The sequence below is a fragment of the Alnus glutinosa genome, chromosome 1 (assembly GCF_958979055.1).
Source record: "Alnus glutinosa chromosome 1, dhAlnGlut1.1, whole genome shotgun sequence".
Lineage (NCBI taxonomy): Eukaryota > Viridiplantae > Streptophyta > Magnoliopsida > Fagales > Betulaceae > Alnus > Alnus glutinosa.
Window position 1 is genome coordinate 28,290,721 of NC_084886.1, and position 21,391 is coordinate 28,312,111.

Consider the following 21,391-nt stretch of genomic DNA (forward strand, 5'->3'; position numbering starts at 1 on the left):
TTCTACGATCTCAGTAATATATAACTCACTAAGTTTGCGTATTGAGCCAACATTTTTCCTTTCTTTACTATACGTTTACAATAACAACTACCTTTAGAAAAATACTTCTGCTTAAAATGTTTTTCAGCTAATAAGATAAACATGAGCATTCCATAAATACAAGAATTCATATCACATAGGTGTGACTACATATACATAATCCAATATCTCGATTGGAAGCACATACATATAATCACATCTACAACTTACTATATATATATAAAATGTGACTCACCTATACTCGTATACAAGCTTTCAAAACCTTCAAAAAATACAAGCATACGAATACATTTAAGCAATAAACAAATGACATTATAACTCAGTTATACTCATTTACAAGTTTTCCAAACCTTCGGAAAATACAAGCATACGTGTATATCTAAGCATAACATCACATAAATCATTATATGCAATATAATCGTAACATGTTCTGTTCTATTCAAACTCATAGGCATATTAATACATCTAGCATGAAATACCACATAAATCATTATATGCAATCTCGCTATGACGGCACACATATGTTTTGTTTCATTCAAAATCATATACATACAGTTACATCTAGCCATGAAAACATATAAAGCATAAATCATGTCACACATTATCATCATGCCATGCTTGTCTTTCCTTTGTCATAATGTAGCGCCCCAGATTTTATGACATAAAATATAGCGTCTTAAAATAGAAATTTAAGACCTATTAATAATACAAAAGAATATATGAATATTTATAAGACTAAATATTCATCGACATTTGAGATACATTTATAGATTTATTCCACTAAATGGGTATAACAAACCATAGGCAATAAAAGATAGCGGAAATAGAAGTTACTCACGTGGGTGATTGATCCCCGCAAATGGGTGATCGATCGACCTATCGATCAATACCCACGAGCCGACGCTCGATCGACACGGTGCTCAATCGCCAGTTTCTACCGATCGATCGCCATAGAGTTTAGAGTGCAGATTCATCACACCAGCTGTCCGATTTTTAACCCAAAAAATATCTCATCTCCAATCTCTCCCTTCAGTCACACGCCAATTCTCTTCTTCTTCTTCTTCTTCCTTCTTTCTCTGTTATCTTCTTCTCCCTTGCAGAAACTCTCTGCAACCTCTCCTTCCTATTTGGTTTTCTTTTGGTCCAGTAGCTTAGAGTAGCAAGAAGAAAGCTCTCAACCCTCTCAAACTCACCCTCTATGTCTCTCGGTTTCTCAATTGCAGCTACAAAGCTGCAGTAGCTCTTCTCCTTCTCCCTTCCCTCTCTATTTCGGCCAACAGCAAACACTCTCTTCCTTTTTTTTGTGTATTTCGGTGATATAGCAGAAAAAACATGAGAAAACTGAACCAGAAACTCTCTCTTTCTCTGCAAGTTATTCTCTTGTTCTTTGTTTCTCCCCCTCATAGCAGCCCATGCCCCTTCTTAAAACAGAAAAGAAAAACCAGAGAAGAAACTCTCCTCTTCTCCTTCTCTGTTTACAGTAAAGGAAAGGAGAAAATCCTCTCTATTTATCTCTCTCTTGGTTCCTCTGTATTGTGAAAAGAAAAAGAAAAGAAACACTCTCGATCCCACTCACTCTCGGTTCAAACAGAGACGGAAAAGAAAGAAAGAAAAAAGAAATAACTTCGCATAAGGTTATCGAATTATCGACCATTTTGAGAAAATGGTATTAAACTATCAAACGTCTCAAACTGGGGTAGCCAAGTTTTCAAATGTCTTACTTAAGAGTAGTATGTTAGGATTTACTGTTAAATCCTACCAAAATTTTCAAAATATCCATTTTTTTTTTTAAGAAAAAAGAAAAAAAAAATGCTAGGATTTAGGTATTGGTCAGAATTTAACGGAATTTGTAAAAATACCCATGCCTGAATATTTGAAAAAATTTATAATTTTTTTTAAAAAAATAAACACGAGTATTTTGAGAATTTTGGCAGGATTTAACAGTCAATCCTAACGGAGAACTTAAATGAGACATTTGAAAACTTGAATACTCCAGTTTAAGACGTTTGATAGTTCAGTATCCTTTTCTCAAAACGGCCAATAGCTAAATACCATTTTGCAAAGTTATTAAAAAAAAAAAAAAAAAAGGAAGAAGAAGAAATAAACTATGCATCTCTCATGTCGCTCATATCTCTCGGGTCTTTGTAACAGAAGATCTCTCTCACTCTCTCGGTTCCGTGTAAACAAAATAGGAAAGGAGAGTTTTCACTCTCTGGCCCCTTTTCTTAAAGCTTTTTGTAAGTCTCCTAAAGCTTTAAATTAGCTTTTATAATTTTATAAGTTATTAGTTTATTTAAAGTTAATAAGTTGTCCAATGTTTTTAATGTGGTGTTTAAACAAGATTTTTAAAGTAGCATATTCGATCTATAAAACACGTTGTTATAATGCATGTTAGTACGTTTGAGTTGGCTGCATTCTGTTTGACAAAATTACTATTATGTAATGTTGCCATTTTATCAAGGATGTCGTTTATTTTAGAGTCTTCATTTCAGAAAAATGTTTCAAGATATTCAAAAAAGATTATGTACAGATTTCAACTCAAAGAACTCGGATCCCAAGTTTCTGTTTGGACGGCCTAGTCATGCATCCAGACGCCCACTTATTCGAATAGTTTAAGGTTACATCTGTCCGAACGTCATGACAACACATCCGGACGCACATCAGAGTTCGAGAAGTTTTCGGATTTCCTTTGCAGACACGTATATGGGAAGACAGCCGCATCTGTCTAGACGTTAGGGCAACACCGTTCGGACGAGATCCTTAATAAGGCTAGGAGTGGAGAAGAATTGCAATCATCCGAACGTCAGGACAACACCGCCCAAACGCGATCCTTATTATGAAAATTACATGCAGCAAAATTACAACCGTCCAGACGTTAGAGTAACATCGTCAGGACGTGGCCTTAATATGGAGAGCATGAAGCATGATGAGTGCCAAATATTGCATATGTAAACCCCTTAAATTGCATTCGTTAACTTTTAGTTTTGTTATTTTGTAATGTTTTTTTGTTTAGTTGTGTTTTAGTATTTTTGTAGGTCATCGAGAGAAAATAATAATTTTTATGTGAAATTGCAAATTGGGAAAGAATAATATTTTATCTAAGAGCCCGTGTCTATATAGTAAATACACCAAGTGGTGCAAGGGAAATAATTTGTCTTTTTGAAGACTTGTCCGTACGTGGGGTGCAATAGAAGGATTCTTTTCATATTAAGGCAGCACATGTCTTCACTCATGCATAACCTGGCAGTAAAGAGAGCACGGACACAATAAGGAAAATGGGCAGCAACCAAGTGAAGACACGTGAACCCAAAGAACCCATGCATGCGTTATTCTTGTTGTTTTCCCTTGAAGGTGCAGTGTTTTCTTTTTAAGGAAGGTGCAGGACCGAATATCGGTGGACCCACGTCTTGCTAGAGGATAAATAGAGCACCGACACACAACTTGTTTCTTTGAGGACCGAATGGAGACAACCATGTACAAGACGTGAAAGTCTTTCCAAGGAAGGAACCGAAACAAGAGCATCAGAGACACACTTATTTCCTTCCATAACCAGAGCACCAACACATTCTAAGAGAGACCGAATTCCATGCAGCTGGAGCACCGAGAGCCACGTTCTGACGTTCACCTCGCCAAGACACGTGATACTGAGCAGATTCTTTCCATACTCACCATGCAGCATCAAATTAGAGAGATTGCCAGCAGCTATGCGTGGCAGTGTGAGATTGCTTGATGTAATTCTATCCATGAACAAAGCAACCCTTACACGTTTATTTCCAAGCTTGGCAGCAGCTTTAGACATGACCTGACAGCACCGATTCATTCCATATAAAGGCAGCAACTCTACACGTTATTGGCAGCAACAAAAAGATTCTTTCCATGTTGGGCACCAAACCGGGAGATCTAGATAGAAGACTCCAGACCTAGCAGTGCAAGGAGTAGCACAGAATATACACGGGTCTTCTTTAATTAGGAAGTTTCAGCCCACGCCTCTTTCCATAACTGGATCAGCACTGATTTGTAGCTTTGTATGAGAAGTTGAGGGACTTAATTGAAACAGGAAAGCAACACATGCATCTCGTGGGGGAGAATTTTCCATAATAGGTCAAGACCTACCCCAAGCAGGACACTAACATTATTTTACAAGGCAAGAAAACATGATTCTTTCCAATTAATCCAAGCAGCCGAGACCCTACTTAGCACTATATATATATATATATATATGAGTCTTTTCTCTTGTAAAAAGTGTGTGAGGCTAGAGCATAATTTTGGTGTCTTCTTGCAACAATTTTTCTTGTAAGTTCTTTTAATTTTTAATGTTTTCAATTCAAGTTATGATGTTATTTTTAGCCATGAGAGGCTAAACCCTCAACAAAGGTTGAGGATGAAGCCTCACTTATGATTAGCAACAATATTTTCATGTGATGTGATATTTTCTAATTTTAATGAGTTTGATTTTCAATTGTTTTACTTCAATTCAATTTTGTGGAATGATTCTTGAATATCTTTTGTGATTCAATAATACATTTGATGGTTTAGGATAGTTCCATAGAATTGATTGTGCTTGGTTTTCTTTGTTTAAAAAAATTGGATATCCCTTGTGATTTATTCTACGAATACAATTGATGTTTTAATTTAAATTGAATATTTTGCTGTGATTTACGGATACACTTGATGATTTAATTTAAATTTGATTTCTTTCGTGATTTGTATAAAGAGCGGATACATGTGATGATTTTGATTAATTATTTGAAGCAAAGTACAACACACTTAAGATTTTATTGTGAGAACTTTGAAAAATATTATTGATCATGGGAATATATGTTGCTATGAATTTGTTAGTTTGGATCTCAATACCTTATTTACTTGATTGAATTCACTTTGATTTTGTTTATGCTTTTGATTTTTATTCACAAAAACAATCTCTTAATTTTTGAAACTAGGTTAAGATTAGATTAATTTAGTCAAAATTTGTTTTCAAAACACAATTCCCTGTGAGATCGACCTCGCACTTGCAATCTATTAACTGCAAACAATTCGTGCACTTGCGAGTACATTTAAAATTCACATCAAAGCGCGTTATGGAAAGGCAGTTGCACAGTTTGTTTGTCCAAACGGCCTTAGCTTGCGTCCGGACGTGGCCTAGAGAAAACCGAATCAGTGTCGATTTAAGTCTTCTATAGCATATAAATAAAGACCTCTAAGCATGTATTCTTTACAGAATTCGGCATTGAATTCTCTATAGCTTAGAGAGAGTATTTAGGGAGAAATTGTGAAGATCCGCTAGTTCTCAAGCTTTGCTATTGTGTTGTTGTTGTGCTCATAATTGAAGTCTATCTTAGGAAGGAGTCCTAAGGTAAAGGAATCTATAAAAGACCCCATTCGCATAGGAGACTTGGTTAAGAGGTGTTCACGTTCGGTTACATGTCAGAGTGGAAGATACGATCGCTGCATCAGAGGTATGTGAGTGTTACTGTCTTTGTACTAACTTTGCCTTCTGATAGTGGATTTCCTGTGTTTGGCTACCCCATAGTGATTTTTCTTTTAATTGAATTTCCACTTCATTAACAAATATTTGTGTTTATTAAATTTCGCATTTACAATATTTTGTTATACATTATGCACACACACACGATAAATTAGAAGTCATTTATTTTTCAATGTCCAAGTAAAAAGGGATATTTTACAAAAGCGTTATTATGCCGCCCAAATGAAAATAAAGTATTTTAAAAAGCGCTGTTATTCTGTCCGATTTTATAAAAATAAAATAAGAATTATTTTACAACAATGCCATTGTGCCGCCCATGAATTTTTTAAATATAAAACCCATTTTTATATTAATGGAGTTATTATATTTTTTTTTATATAAAATTATATAAGCTTTTTAATACTAACGCTGTTATGATGCAATTTTAGCTTAAAGGGTATTTTGGCCATTAATGATATATGTCGTAATAATGCCCACATAGAAATATGTGAATATGCAATCGGCATATTTTATATGTTGTTATAATATTCAAATGATATTAGGAAATTATGTTAAGTGACTTAGAAGTCAAAAGTAGTAAAAGTAATAGAATAACCTTTTTAGCATTTGTGCTAATTTATTTTCGCATGTATATAATTGTGCAGTCAACAATTGTGTGGAAACCCTTTTGGAAGCAAAGAATTGTAAGTATTTCTAAAATACTTACTGAGAGTGATATTGGATTCCATAATATAGTGATTTATGTTTTAGTTAATTACATGCATATTTATTTAAAGGCATGCTAGCAAGTATTTTAGAAATACTTACTAAAAGTGATACTGGTTTCTATAATGTTGTGATCTCTACTTTAATTAATTATATGCATATTTATTTAAAGGTATGGATGTATGTATTTTTAAGAGTGATGTTGGTTTCTTTAATATCATGCTTACAGGTTTTTTGAGTTGTATATGTGTAAATGTTCCTTAAATGTGTGGGTGTGAATGATGTTTGACTATATTGAGTATGAATGTTTTATCACGTGTATAGATGATGCCAACTTTCAGAATTAATTCATTAATTATGAATTTGATGAATTGCTTATATGTGAATGGATATTGCATATTATGCATACTATTGTGAATAATGGACTATTAAATGATAAGACCAGAGATGGTTAGAGGCCCACGGCATCAAAAAATAAGTAAGACCATATTTTGAGTTAGAGTTTCGTGGCACCAATAATAGAGCAAGATCGTATTATGAGTTAGAGTCTCACGGTACTAAGAAAGAGCATCATCGTATTATGAGTTAGAATCTCACGGTACCAATAAATAAGACCGCATGTAACAAAACCACCCAATGACCCAACCCTTTGGATCCATTCGAATGCCCAGATGAATTTCCTCCTGACTTATGAATTGACCCCTTCTCCTTTGCTTGAGACGACTCGCCCTTCTCGAGAGACGTGGCGAATAATTCTCTAAGCTCACGAAAATTGGACTGTGACTCCATACTCATCTTTTTCAATTCCTTCTTTCAGCTCATGCACTTCTAATTCCAATTTCTCGATGCGGTCCTTGTTGGTAGCCACGCTCTGATACCAAATTGATAGGAGCCCACAATAAATGGAAAAGAAATAGACAGATATTGATAGATAGTGAACTCCAATCAGCTGGGTTTAGATGTCATGTCAGATTACAATATTCAATACCCTCTCTGGCTTCTGAACCCTTGTCTTAATAAACTCGACTAACACACACCCTCGTAACTACCCACTACGGCACCACATGACATTTAATATAAGCTACCCATGTAGGAATTAAACAAGTTAACAGCTATCCACTACGGACATGACATTTAATCCCTCGTAACTGGATTCTGAGGCCTTTCTTGTTATATGTGAATGTGATTGGCCTTCTCCATTAATGAGTTTCATTATGCGGTTGTGTTTATAATATTATTGCAAAGCAAAATTGGTGTTCTAGCATGAATTGAGGAATGTATTCGTTTTTCGGTTTAGTAGATGGTAAACCTCTTTCTAATTACCATTATTGGCATTCACACACGTACGGTAATTGGGTTGGTATATTTTGATGGCCGATTCCAAGAGTTGGTCAAACTCGTCGTAATTGGCATGGGTGTGACTTTTTTGGATTGGCTATAGCTTAGATAACCAAATATTTTGAGGTATTTTTTGAGGTCATGGATGCCTTTGATCTTATCAACCCTTGTGACATCCCTAAAGGTGCTTCAGAAACTCGAAGGGTGAAGATTAATATTTCTTGTCATGCATCTTTGGTGAATTAGCTGCTTGATGAGAAAGGAGAGGAAGGAGGAAGAAGAGGAGGGGAGTCGTGTGAGGTTGTGAAGCAGATTGATTTTCTTCTACATCCGTAACCAAGTTTGCTTCTTCTTCAAGGTGGTAGGAAGACATTAGACGGTCTTTAATAAAAGTTTCGCAATTGAATCTTCACCCTCTATTTTTTAACAGTAGATATGCTGTTCTTTTAGCTTACAACACTAAAGCCGGATCCAGCCCAGTACTCTTTAAGGCACCTGTGAAGCTTCATTTTTACTCTGATCACCTCATAACATGTTCCATATTGAATCTCGCAAGTCAAAATAATGAGTAAAAAAGGGTTTTTTTAGATAATCTTTTTTCAAACTTTCATTTAAACCTGGTAATTTCAAGCATCTCATTTCATTCTCATAGGCAAACATTACATCAAAAGCTTTTAAATTTGTCTCAGGCCACCTGCTATCTATCTATTATTTGCCGACCCACATGTAGGCTAACAACATTGCGTTTCGGCCAAACAAGCAAATACCTACAATTTTGAAAACACATAAAAATTAAAAAATTAAAAAAAAAAAAATGGAGAGAGAACAAGGATCTCAGCAAAAATGCATTATCAATTCACAAAATCCTTAATAGGCTGTAGTTGTCGGCTAAAACTTCTATCTTCTTTTGTATACCTGTATATTTCTTAAATCACTCGGAAAGGAGATGACATGCAAAATAAAATCATCCTTTCAAGCCTCATAAAGCATTCCGACCTCAATACGCTGCGGTAGTGGTACCCCCAGAGCAGGCAGGGCAGACCGACAATTGTTGTGCAGGAGTTCATAAAATGGAAGCATGATTCTATCAAGCCAGCTACAGCTCTTGCCAATATAAAATCTCGTCTTCCCTCTGACATGAACCACACCAGCCTGCTTTGCTTGTTCCAAATCAGAAATCTCTTCTTGGATATCCACGAGACTAGATGGTAGACCGTCTGAGCAATCCTGTATATGCACTTGCAAGCTATCCGCAACTTGTCCTACAAAAACATCTCCATCAAGATTTAAGGAATCTGCATAGCCGTACTGAACCACACACCCATAAACCCCTTTTAGGCCCAGTTTCTTGATGACAATCCTCTCATGTGGAGCAACCTTAGGAACCAATGAGTATCGAAGAGTTGTGAATATAGTAACCTCATGAAGCGATTTCATGTTTTTTATGTAGTGTCCAACAACAGGAGTGAGCCCATCTTGGATGTTGGTGTAAAAGAAGCACATTCCAGGAACCCTTTGAACACTAGGGTCAGATAGAAGCATTCCAAGTCTGTCCAAAGTTGTCTTGTGAGTCAACTCATATTCTATCTTTCTCTGTCTCCCGTAAAACCAGCCAAACATAATGAGGGCAAGGATAAAGGATATGGCAAAAGGAATCCATCCACCTTCATGGATTTTAGTGCAGACTGCACTTACGTAAACACCTTCCATCACAAAAAACACAAAGAAATAAAGAGCAACAAGCCCCCAAGGAGTTCTCCATATTATGATCATCACAAGGGTCAGTAATATAGTGGTGATGAGCATGACCAGACTGACGACGACACCTGCAGGCCACGTCATAACAGCATTTTGTTAAAACAAGAGAAATGTAGTACTTTTTGAGATAAAGATTTATAAACTGATAACCAATTTTATAATTACTAAATGAAGTCTAAAGCAATTCGCAGGGTTTACTTATTTACCATACCAAAAGCATTTCCAATATCTTTTCCATCTCCGAAGATGAGAATGACAGCAACACAAAGAATCATGAGAATGTAGTTCACTTCTGGCGAGTAAACCTCGCCTTCTTTACTACGAGATGTGTGTACCACCTTCACTCGAGGAAAATAGTCCAGAACTACAGATTGCTTGATTACAGAAAATGTGGCTGATATCAGCGACTGGCTCGCAACAATTGCAGCTGATGTGGCTATGATAAAGATAGGCCAGTAGACTGCAGTTGGTATGAACTTGTAGAATCCATCATCATGATCGTTTGGGTACTTGATCAAGTACGCAGTCTGCCCCGCATATGTCAGAACCAAAGATGGATAGATTGTAAACAAGAAAGCTATCTGTTGGAAGAGAAGGGGGTCAGAGAGCGACTGAAGCAAAAGACATGAAAACTGTAAGGATAAACAAACAAGACTGCAGTAAACCTGAATGGAACTCCGGTTGAAATGACCAAGATCTGCAAACAGTGCTTCAGAACCTGAATAGGATAGATGATATCAAAGATCAAATGCTGCACATAGCAGTACATTGTGTGCATGCATATATCTACAAGAACTAGATTTTATTATGAGGCAAATCAGATCTTTTAAGCTTCCTCAGCCATGCAACTCAGATTTGCAAACAGGTCTAGACCATCCAACAAAAACGCCTAACTACTAGTTCTTCCAACAAAATCAACTGAAAAAAAATAAAAAAATCCAAATATACTAATGGACGTCTTGCTGTACATATTAAATGCTATAAAAAGATGATTCCTATAAGTTCTTTGGAGTGACAGTAAATACAAAAGAAATTTACCATGTGATTCTAGGATCCTTCTACCTAGTGAGAACATAAACGCAATGAAAGAGATTACTTATATGTTGTATATAAATTGGATATTTCAACAATCTTGACAAAACAGATTATCATTCTCAGCATATTTTGAGAACTGCCTAAAATCTTTCTCGGTAATAACTTCTAGACATTCTTCTCAGACTACACCACACATAAACAAATTTAACATTTTCAGGATAATCATTATAATAAGATCCGGCCACTATAATTTTAAAGAACTGAATCCAATTATTATGCTACTCTTCTACCAAAATGATGGAATTCCATATCTTAATTTAAACATGATGCTACCTGTGATGCAGAGGACTGTGCCACCAAGCAACAGCCAGCCTTCCTTTCCATTTCTCAAAAAGAAATGGATGATGTAATGCGGCGATAAAGCCTTGAATATTGTTGGATAATGATGTATAATGCTATATATTCCAACAAGTGGGATAGTCAAGGTCCACATACCCATGATCGGGGAAAATAAGAAACTCACTCGACTGGTGCCGAACTTTTGCAACAGGAATAGAACAACTAATACTGTTGCAGAAAGTGCCTCCACCAGAGCTGCAACATAACAATCCAGCAAATAAATAAACTTCAGAGAAATATTTTAAATAAAAAGTTGAAAGTTTGTACCAATAAAACCACGCCACCCTAGTTTCTGGTACAAAATGCTGAGTCCTTCGTTTCCTTGCTAAATCCAGAAGGCCTACCCCAAGATGACTTTGTATTTCCCACTTGACTTCCAAATACTTTCTCTTCCATTTGTTTTTTTGACTTGTATTTCTCTCTGTTCTCTTTATATTAATGTATCCCATTTAAATTGAATCAGTAGCTTGTGTCACTGCACCCAAATGCTGCTCATTGTGTTTATGATGGAATTCGAATGAATCTGATTCTCTTAAACCTTGTTTAATAATGAAGCATCTTGCAACTCCAATATATGTCCTGATTTCTGTCTTAAGAGTAATTTCCATTACACACTACCAACTTGCCTGTTTTAAACGCTTCTTATACACAATTTACTAACTTCCATGAAAATTACACACCTCCTTAACCCATTACAAGGATAATAATGAATGAGGACGTATTCAAATAAACATCAAGTTCTGTAGTATCAACTGATGTTCTCCCATAAAAATTTTCCATGGTGATTTCTTTTCTGTACAAATGTCAAATGGAATGAATTTGGAGGAGACTGTAACTGATTCTTTTTTATCATGAAATTCATCTTTATGTTTATACATGATTGGAGGAAGCCATATATGATTAACTTTTCGTGATTTTTAGGCTTTCAGAAATTATTAAGGCAAGATTATTGACAAAATAACAGTAGAGTGATGATGTAAAATGTATCTTCAAAATATTACCAATTCCAAGCAGTTTCAATTAAGATTCTGAAGAATTAGTTGCATCTGGACAATATCTTACTAAAAAGACCCACAGGATCTCAAGCTCATGTCAAAGTCATGACAATCTGGATGAGTACTTACATTTGCTCACAGAAGGAAAAGGTGCTCTTAGTCCATCCATTGCTGATAACACTGAACAAATTTTCAAAGTTAAAGACACTAAATCCAATAAAATCTGACCAAATTATCATTGAACAATAGATAGACAAAAATGTGGAGACAAACCTGAGATTGCAGGCGTAAGTATACCATCACCAATAAGCATGCACATGCCTAATATAGCAACAAAAAGCAATACCCTTCTAGCAACTCCACTGCTTTCGAAAAAAAATCGGAGCTTGCTTTGCTTTTTGGTAACCTCATCCATTGAGTGCGAAAGGCTTGAGGAGTTTGTACTTGCACGTTTTGAAGAAAGGATTCCAATATTCATATGCCTACAAAGTAATGAATATAAGGCAAATGTTCCACCTGTAATTAATTTGTGTCTATATAAGTTGAGAATTCAGGCATTGGAGAGTATAAAAAGGTATATATACTTCGGGTGTCTGGCAACTGATTCAAGTACTCATCATTGGAAGTTAGAGTTATATCCTTTACATATTTTTTTTTTTTGGTTCCAAGGTGGTTTAAGATATCAGAAACATGATTTGAAGAAAGCTAATATGTTTACTTCGATTAAATTTTTTTTTTTTTTTAAAATAAAAAAAACTGTTCAATACTATTCTAGTCCTCTTTCTTTGTCTTGAAAAGGAAATTTATTTGAAAATTATAAACATCTCTACAAGCATGCTCTATTGCCACTGCCATGGAGACTGATATATTGTCCATCTTAATTTTAGAATGAAGAACACTACTGGACACTCTCATCTTTAAAATATCCACAAGTTGCTTCTCTGTCTTCACATAATGTGTACAAATCAACCCTTCACACAATTTTTCCTTGATAAAATGTCTACCAAATTTTATCTATTTAGTTCGATCGTGCTAAACTGGATTATGAGCCATGTTGTCGCAGCATAATCTCATAGGATCCTCATAATTACATTCAAGTTCTTTTAGCAAAATCTTCAACCATATTAATTCACATATCATGTGGTCATGGCTTAGAATTCAGCTTTTGCACCAAATCTAGCAACCACTGACTGTTTCTTACTACACTAGGTAACTAGATTTCCTTCCACAATAGTGCAATATCCCAAAGTAGATCTTCAATCTGTGACTGATCCAACCCAATATGCGTTCGTATAAGCTTCTATGTTCAGGTGATCATGTCGGGCAAACAACAACCCTTTCCCTGGTGAATATTTCAAATATCGAAAATATTCTTTTAACTGCATCCATATGAGACTCCCCGGGTGAATGCATAAATTGGTTCAATACACTGACTGCATAGGCAATATTAGGGCGAGAGTGCAACAGATATATTAACCTACCAACCAATCTTTGGAACTTGCTTTTATCCACTAGACTCTCATCATTTTCTTCTAACTTTTTATTCTGCTTTGCTGGATTGTTAACAACCTTAGAACCAAGTATTCCTATTTCCTTCAGTAGATCAAGGACAATACCTAGAGAACATTTAAAATTGCCTGGGTCTTTATTTCAAATTCACTGGCCATATATTTTTCCAACATCTGTATTTCTTCATCATCATTTCCGGTCAACATGATATCATCTACTTAAAAAATTAGAGAAGTTACCTTTCCTTGTGACAAATGTTTGATGAATAGTGTATGATCCGCTTGACTTTGTTTACAGTCGAATCTCTAAATTGCTCAGGAGAATCTCTCAAACCAAGTCCTAGGAGACTGTTTCAGCCCATATAGGGCCTTCTTCAATTTACACTCTTTACCCTTAGTTGAAGAGAATTGAGGACTAGGAGGAAGTTCCATGTACACCTCTTCCACTAGATCTCCATGAAGAAATGCATTCTTCACATCAAGCTCCTGAAGCAGCTAATCTAAATTCCCTGCCAAAGAAACTAGGATTCAAATAGAATTCATCTTTGCTACCGAGGCAAATGTATCCTCGTCCTCTATCCTATAAGTTTGAGTAAAGCCTTTTGCAACCGATATGACCTTATATCTTTCCACTGAGCCATAGGCCTTATTCGTCACTATAACCACCCATTTGAATCCAACTGGTTTTTTTTTTTTTTTTTTCCCACTAGGCAACTCAACTAGCTCCCGTGTTATTTTTGTGCAAGGCTACATTGCATCATTTTTGTGAAAGATGCTGCTAGGACATAAAATTAAATATCGGGTACTGAGTACAAGCTCTTAACTTAGTGTTGAGCAATAGGACGATCAATGTCATTAATAGCAAGTGAAGAGTTTAAGATAGGGTACCTGAGTTAGGGTTCAATGCTTGGCATAGTTGTGAGGAAGTAGTCTTACTCTTTTGGCATATGGAGTAAACTCTCCTCCAAGTAGTCTAACACCAAGGCCTCTTTATTACGGACTATTGAATAAAGTTCTGGAATGGGTACTTCAAGGCCACTTCTCTGCACCATACGTCATGCTAAAAGGTTGGAGAAAAACCCCTAAGCCATTCTAATATTCCTCCAAAGACACACCCCGTAAGGCCCTCGAACTTCCTCTGAACAACAACCCCCTCTCTGGGCCCCATACTTCTCAATAATCACCTATCTCCATAAAGAACTTTCCTCTTGCACGAATATTCAGTCATTTACCAAGAAGAGCTTTATTAAACAACATGAGATTTTTTACTCCCAATCCTCTAGGGACTGGGGAACAAATAGTTTTTCAATTCACCAAGTGAAACTTGGACTCCCCTCCTAGTCCATCCCATAGAAAGTCTCTCTAAAGACGCTCTAATCTCTTAGCAATGACTAATGGTAATGGGAGGAGGGATAAGAAGTACGTGAGTAGACTAGATAATGTACTCTTGATAAGAGTGAGGCGCCCTCCCCTAGACAAGTAGATCTTCCAACTAACCAACTTTATTTCCATTTTCTCAACTACCCCATCTGGCATAGTTTTTGATTTAAAAGAAGCACCCAGCAGGAGACCCAAATATATCAGGGAAATAGATGACTAAGAATATCAGCCATCTCTTCCTTATGTGGAATCCCCCAACTGTGACTAACTCAGATTTCTAGAGGTTGACCTTCAAGCCCGAAATGACCTCAAACCACAGGAGAATGTGACCAAATTTATGGATTTAATCACGATCTACATCACACATAATAAGTGTATCATCTGCTTGGATATGTCTAGGGTGCAGCGTTATGGATATCTACCCGGAATCCTGAATTATTGGAAAATTGAAAGAAAAATGAGAAGAAAGAGGAGATAACTTAAGCATTATACCTAACTTTCGTAAATATCACACTTACGGTTTCCTTGGTACATCAGAGAAGGATTGTGTCACACAAATCTGAAAGAAAGCTTCATGGCTCTAAAATTTAGCAAAACATATTCTTATATGAGTCTAATGCCTAACCCTAATAGATTTGAATTCCTTGGGCCTTAACTATTACTGCACAAACCAAATAACAAGTAAAATCCAGAATAAGACCTAATAGACTAATATTACAACCCAAATATATAAATTACAAAAATGCCCTGAACTCCTAAAATTGAATAATACTATATTAAGACAAAGCCATCTCGTTCTTGTCTACATCATTTTTCCTTGGATGGAGAAAACTCGCCCTCAAGTTTTAAAGTGGTAAAATAGTAAATTATTCAATTTTTTGAACTATATCCTCATCTTGGATAAAAAAATTGGACTCGAACATTCTTACTCTTCTTCTTTGGAAGTAGCAATGCTGATAGTGATTTATCCATCACTCCATTTGGACCATTAAAATTTTCCACCATGACAAAATCAATATTTTGGAAATTTGATCTAGGCAATATGACTTCTCTTGATGTGCAACATAAACTAGGGAATGGACCTGACCTTGTCCTACTCATATTCTTTATTTCTCCCTTGCATCTTTCAACTCAAATGTTCAATTTTAGCTTCAACAATAATTCCCATTTAAAGTCATGTTTCATCAAAAGTTCTTCTTTTGTTTCAACTTTACCTTCATTGAGAATCGTAGTCAAAGCTGGCTTCTGCACTTCTAATAGTTTAATTGATGACACCTCATTAACACATTGATTGGTTGTCATACCGTCATTTAATTGTGGCACCGAGCTCCCCTTCATGAATTCTTTTAATAAGGGCACATCTTCTTGCATTTTCAACTTGGCTTGCTCAGTGTTACCCACAGGACAGCTTGCATCAACTAAATCAATCAAGTTTTCAGCATAGGTGGCAAGGGCTTCTGCAAATCTTTCAAAGAAAAATCAGTAGTCCTTGGTCAACTTAGTTGGTATTCTAGGCACTTTTGTAGGCTGATTAATGGCTGATTCCATAGCTTCTATTATTACAATAGAATTTTTTTTTTTTTTGATGAATTATTACAGTAGAATTTTTAACCACCTCTGTGTTGCCTTCATCTTGAAACTTCCCCTTGTCAAGAAGCAATTTGGGATCCTTCTTCTTTTCTTTTTTTTTAAGAAAAAAAAAAAAGAAAAAAAAGAAAGAAAGAAAAAGCTTCTTAGAAATCAGAAAAATTGCATAGTAGATGTCTTCTTATGAATTTCAGATCTTAGCCTGCCCTTCAATCGAGCAATTGTCATCCATTCAGATTCAACTACCCAACACTTCTTAGTTCACCAAACTTTCTAGCATGATCAATTATAGAGAAATTACCTGTTGAAGAACTTCTTCTCTAAGACGCATCTTCAACTCTTCCTAGTGCATCATTGTACGCATGTAGGATCTCCCACAATGTGGAAACATTGTGGTGTAACCGCTTTGATACCAAACTGATGTAGAGCAGTTGATACCAAGTTTGATGTAGGACAGCAACAATAAAAAACCAGATGTTTCTAGGGTAATGGTTCAAATGAGGTTAAGAAAGTTCAAATTTTGAAGGTTTTAAAGGGCGGAAAATAGGAAATGAAATTGCAAGAGTTTCTGGACAGCAACTTCTTCTGGGATTTTAAAATAGCTAGGTCTAAGATTTCTGGAAAATATCAGGGAATGTGGAATGTCTGATTATGTAAGGGAAGGGTAGGATTTGGAGATGAAATAAAGAGGAAAACTTAGGGTTTGAGTGGCTGTTCCTGGGATGTGAAGAGTAATCTAAGCATAATATTCTGGCATTCTAGTGTTGTTTGGAGCTATTGGATGTATGGATGGATGGTTTAGGGTTCTTTAGGATTGGATGTTAGAGAAATAATAGGTGAATAATCGGATCTAATCTAAGTTGGAATTTGATACAAATTGCTAGAAAAATGAAAGGGAAGTAGGAAGAAGAAAGAGGAGATAAACCTAGTGATCACACCTAGTTTTTCTAAATATCACACTTAAGATTCCACTTATATCACACTTTGAGAAGGATTGCATCCCAAAAACTTCAAAGAAAGCTTCATAGCTCTGAAGTTTTAGCAAAACATGTTCTCCATCTAATGCTTGATAGACTTAGACATCTAAGAGTACTAGTATCAGTTACCCTATATTTAAGAAAAATTTCATGAAAAACATCAAAAAACCTCCCACAACAAATACCTTATATTTAGATGAGGGGGTTGGGAATGAATAGTAATTCTCTATGTATACATGTCTACTATTCCTTCCCTATGTATTATTTTAATATAAAAGAAGTATAATTAATTGATAGAGGGAAGAGAGAAAAAGAATAAATTAAGAGTAAAAAAATAATATTTAATTGATATAGGGAAATGTAAGGGAATTTATTGTGGGGTATTTTTTTCTAGGGAAGCAAAAAGTAGTTTTGTTCCCTAAATATAGGGAAAATGGTTGGGAATCTGCTGCTAGTGCTCTAATGCTTAACTTTGATAGACTTGGACTCCTTAAGACTTTAACTACTAAGACCTGAATTAAATACTAGTGAAATCCACACATAAAACCCGAAATAAGACCTAGACCAAAAGTAGAACCCACATCCAACAATATGTTAATTACAAAAATACCCTTACCTCCTAAAATTGAATAATAATAGATTAAGATAAAACGATCTCCTCACTTTTTAAATGCTGAAAACACTTTTCAAACATAGTTATCCAAACAAGGTTTCAGATCTAACCCCCAAAGAAAACAGTTTTCAGTTTTCATTTTTGAAAACACTTTTCAAAACACAACACTTTTAGAGAACTTTCCCCACCTCTATATAAGAATGTTTGAAAACACATGCTCAATTTTTAAAAAACAGGTGAAAAACACCTTTAAAAACAAGGTTCAAACTTTCATGCATAGTAGCAAGTGGAGGCTAGCCTCCACTTTAAAAAGCAAAGAAAGTGGAGGTCACCCATTCACCGAATGTGGGGAGGTGGATCCCCCCTACTGACAGAGCACGGCAACCCCCAATGACAGAGGGGTGGCTCATGTCTGCTCTCTCATCCCTGATTATTGTCTTCTTCTTTTTTGGGGTTTTTTTTTTTTTATGGAAAACGAATTGACATAATCTATACCGAATTGAAAGGAATGATAAATTTGCTAAATAAGGACAAACTCAAGGAATTAAAAATAAAAATAAAAACTTGGAGTAATTGAGTAATTTTTCCTTTTTGTTTTGTTTGTTGATGTTTTGAAAAATTGTTTTCAATATCACATCCAAACACTTTCAATTTTTTTTCTTTCATAAACACTTCTCAAATATAGTTATCCAAACAAGTTTATAGATGTGGACTCCACATAATACTTTCCAGTTTTCAAACACTACAAAACAATTTTCAAAAACTCATCCAAACGTACTCTAGTTATTATTTTTTAAACTTCAAAAGGAAATATGATAACCAACTTAAGTTACATTACAGCTCTTCATATCCAATAGACAAAAAGCAAGTTTGGGTTAAGATTTCTGTACATGCATCTGTACTATGATATATCAGCCAACCCTTCTGGTGTAAACAGCATCTTCCAGCAATCCATAGCATTTCCCACCACTTAAAAGGAAAACCGGTAATTTAAGCAATTCAAATATGGTGGCAAGTCATCCACTTGTCCAACCAACCGCCAAATTCTCTAGAAAGGAGATAACAAAAATTTGGTAATCAAATTATTGGACTAGAAGATATTATCTTAGAATTCGTAAATTAAATATAGCCAAATCGATTGGTACAGAAAACGGAGGGCAAGCAAAGTACAATTCAAAATAAATAAACGAGAAAAGCCAAAAGTATAAGCATATATGCAAGTTCATAGATACCTTCTCCCTGATCGTCCGCTTTGAGAGCTATGCTAGCATACTTAACAACACCTATGAGAGTAAGAGTCCAGAAAATTATGCTGTAGATACCCAAGTAGTCTTCCTCTGTTGGAGACTTCAAATGCATTGAAGGGTACACATACAATGGAGATGTTACAAGTCCTCCAAATACTACTCCTAGAGTCTTGTATGCAAGTACCAAAGTACCCCATCGATCCATCTGCTGATTAAATTAATTTTTTCTATCATAAAACTTATAATTTCACATCATAAATACTTATTTGAAAGTGAATAAATTGAAAGAAAAGAACATAAGGCACAAAACCAACCATCATATTCGAGTCCATAACTCTAAACGGCTCTCAAGTAATCAAAGCACAGAGTTGTATCTACTATGATCTACTAGTAAGTTATTTAAAAACCACAGTACTTTCTAAACGAATGATAGAAGAGAACAATAGTAAGAGAAAGCAGACCCAGAAGAGGAAAATCTATATTTGCTGGCCAGCCCCTATGTCTTGGTCATTAATAAGCGACTTGTAGTTGTCACCGGAAGCAGGTGAAAGCAGTGAGTTGATCAGTAATGTTTAATAACGAACTCCAAACATGTAATACATAAAAGAATCTACCACCACGATTACATAACAAACAAAGATTAACGGAAAAATGAAACAAAGTCACCAACCACACCACAGACAGACAACAAATATGCGGGTACATCAAACATGCATGTGTGCGCGTGCCACGCCTGACACAGAGAGAGAGAGCTGAGAAAACCTTTTTCCCGTGAAGAGTACGAAGGTGGACAGTGGATGCAGGGGAATCAACAACAACCTCAGAGAGAGTCTCCAGTGAGTCCGCTTGCCCGAGTTGACGATCCATTCACCAAGCCCCCCAACCGTCTTGACAAATAAGGAGAGAGAGAGAGAGAGAGAGAGAGAGAAGAGAAAGAGTCTGATTGGGCTTTTGGGTGGCTTCTGTTGCATAATTGAAGGAGAAAGAGTTTGCAACAGGTGGGCCGACCCTGGGCCCACTTTGCTTTAACTGGTGTTTCCCAATTCTCGTACGAAGTACGTATGTACCTAAGAACTCGGTCCTCGGCCTCTACGCCCTCTAACAAGTGGCGTGCCCCTTCAAAATGTCTAAAAAAATTTAAAATCATGTAATTTTTTTAACTTAAAGTCTATTTTGCCTCTACAATAATGCATCTACAAGACTACAAGCCACTTACAAATTAAATCAAAACATTCATTTTCTTGTATTTGCTCAAAAAAAAAAAAAAAATTCAAGACAGCTTAGCCCAACCCCAGGTTAGTGGCAGCAACACCCTTAAAAAATGGAAGTTACTCTCAAATTTGGGCTGAAATTAAACTAAAAAAACCTAACTCAAAACTAAGAAAACTCAACCTAAAACCAAAATTAGACACCATGAATAATCGATACGTCTCAAATCTTCCTCTACACGCTACTACGGTACTAGCAAATCTTATTCTACACCCAAATCTTCCTCAAATCTCTTATTCAGTTCTTCGGTCCTCTGTTGCCGAGGCCGAGCTGCTACACTTCTCCTATGACATTGTAAGCCTGTAACTTGTAATTATTTCTATATTTGAGTCTCTCTGTCTTTGATTTTTATTTTAAACTATGAACTTTTGAGTATCATCACATAAAGAGTCAAGGAGACGATTAGACGAAAGAGAGAGAGAGAGAGAGAGAGAGAGAGAGAGAGAGAGAGAGAGAGAGAGAAAGGAAGACAGAGATGAGAAAGAGAGGAAGAAGAGTACGTTGTGAGTGAAAACTAAAAAGTAAATATGAAAAGTGATAAGAAAAGGCTGAAGACAGCTGTGAGTGAGAGAGTGAGCCGTAAGGACATGTGTCTTTTTTTCGTGATTCTTTGTTGATATTTTGAATTTTTGATAGTTTAAAAAAAGTTTTTTAAAAAAAAAATGAAAGTAAAACATCCATGATATATTGATATCTCTAATGGGCCAGCTTAATGAATGATGCGTTGGTGAATGGTTGATGCTTGGATGGTTGAATGTCAATAGTGAGTCATGAATTACAATTTATAATTACTTATGGTACTTCGTAAATTAACATGTGTACAATATACATTAGCAAAATAGATTTTATACATACCAACTTGCCAAGTGGGGTGGGGACCGTGTGGTGTGGGAAGAGGGTCATGGTCAAATTGTCAAAGGTGAGGGTAATATTTAATAAATTTGGCAAAGTGCCAAGTTGGGTTTGCACTTTGCAAGAATCAAAGATCTTTCATCTTAATTACTTAATAAATTGTAACTTTTATTTTTGTTCAAACTTCCATACTCGAATTCAATT

At 35.7% G+C, this 21,391-nt stretch overlaps 1 protein-coding gene across 6 annotated transcripts; it reads right to left on the minus strand.

Annotated features, from left to right (window-relative positions):
* Positions 1–8,172: 8,172 nt before the first annotated feature.
* Positions 8,173–20,024, minus strand: LOC133878019 (probable potassium transporter 17). Of its 6 annotated transcripts, none has more exons than XM_062316505.1 (9): positions 19,829–20,024; positions 19,052–19,271; positions 15,857–16,099; positions 12,028–12,270; positions 11,884–11,934; positions 10,694–10,954; positions 9,991–10,043; positions 9,537–9,906; positions 8,173–9,393 (listed from the first exon to the last, which is right to left on the minus strand). In XM_062316505.1, the coding sequence occupies exons 1-9, from the start codon at positions 19,931–19,933 to the stop codon at positions 8,540–8,542; spliced, it is 2,400 nt and encodes a 799-aa protein (XP_062172489.1). In that variant the 5' UTR covers positions 19,934–20,024; the 3' UTR covers positions 8,173–8,539. The 6 variants fall into 6 exon arrangements, with proteins under 6 accessions (XP_062172489.1, XP_062172485.1, XP_062172497.1 ...); XM_062316501.1 differs by having other exon boundaries at positions 19,052–19,274; XM_062316513.1 differs by lacking the exon at positions 15,857–16,099 and having other exon boundaries at positions 19,052–19,274.
* Between the last annotated feature and the right edge of the window lie 1,367 nt (positions 20,025–21,391).

Coding starts and splice junctions, on each gene's coding strand:
- LOC133878019 (XM_062316501.1), bottom strand. CDS start 19,933: ATGGATCGTCAACTCGGGCAAGCGGACTCACTGGAGACTCTCTCTGAG. Junction 16,100..19,051: donor AGCGGACGATCAGGGAGAAG/GTATCTATGAAC, acceptor AAAGATTTGCAG/AAGCCCTTGCCACCTATGCT. Junction 12,271..15,856: donor GACTACGATTCTCAATGAAG/GTAAAGTTGAAA, acceptor AATTAATTACAG/GTGGAACATTTGCCTTATAT.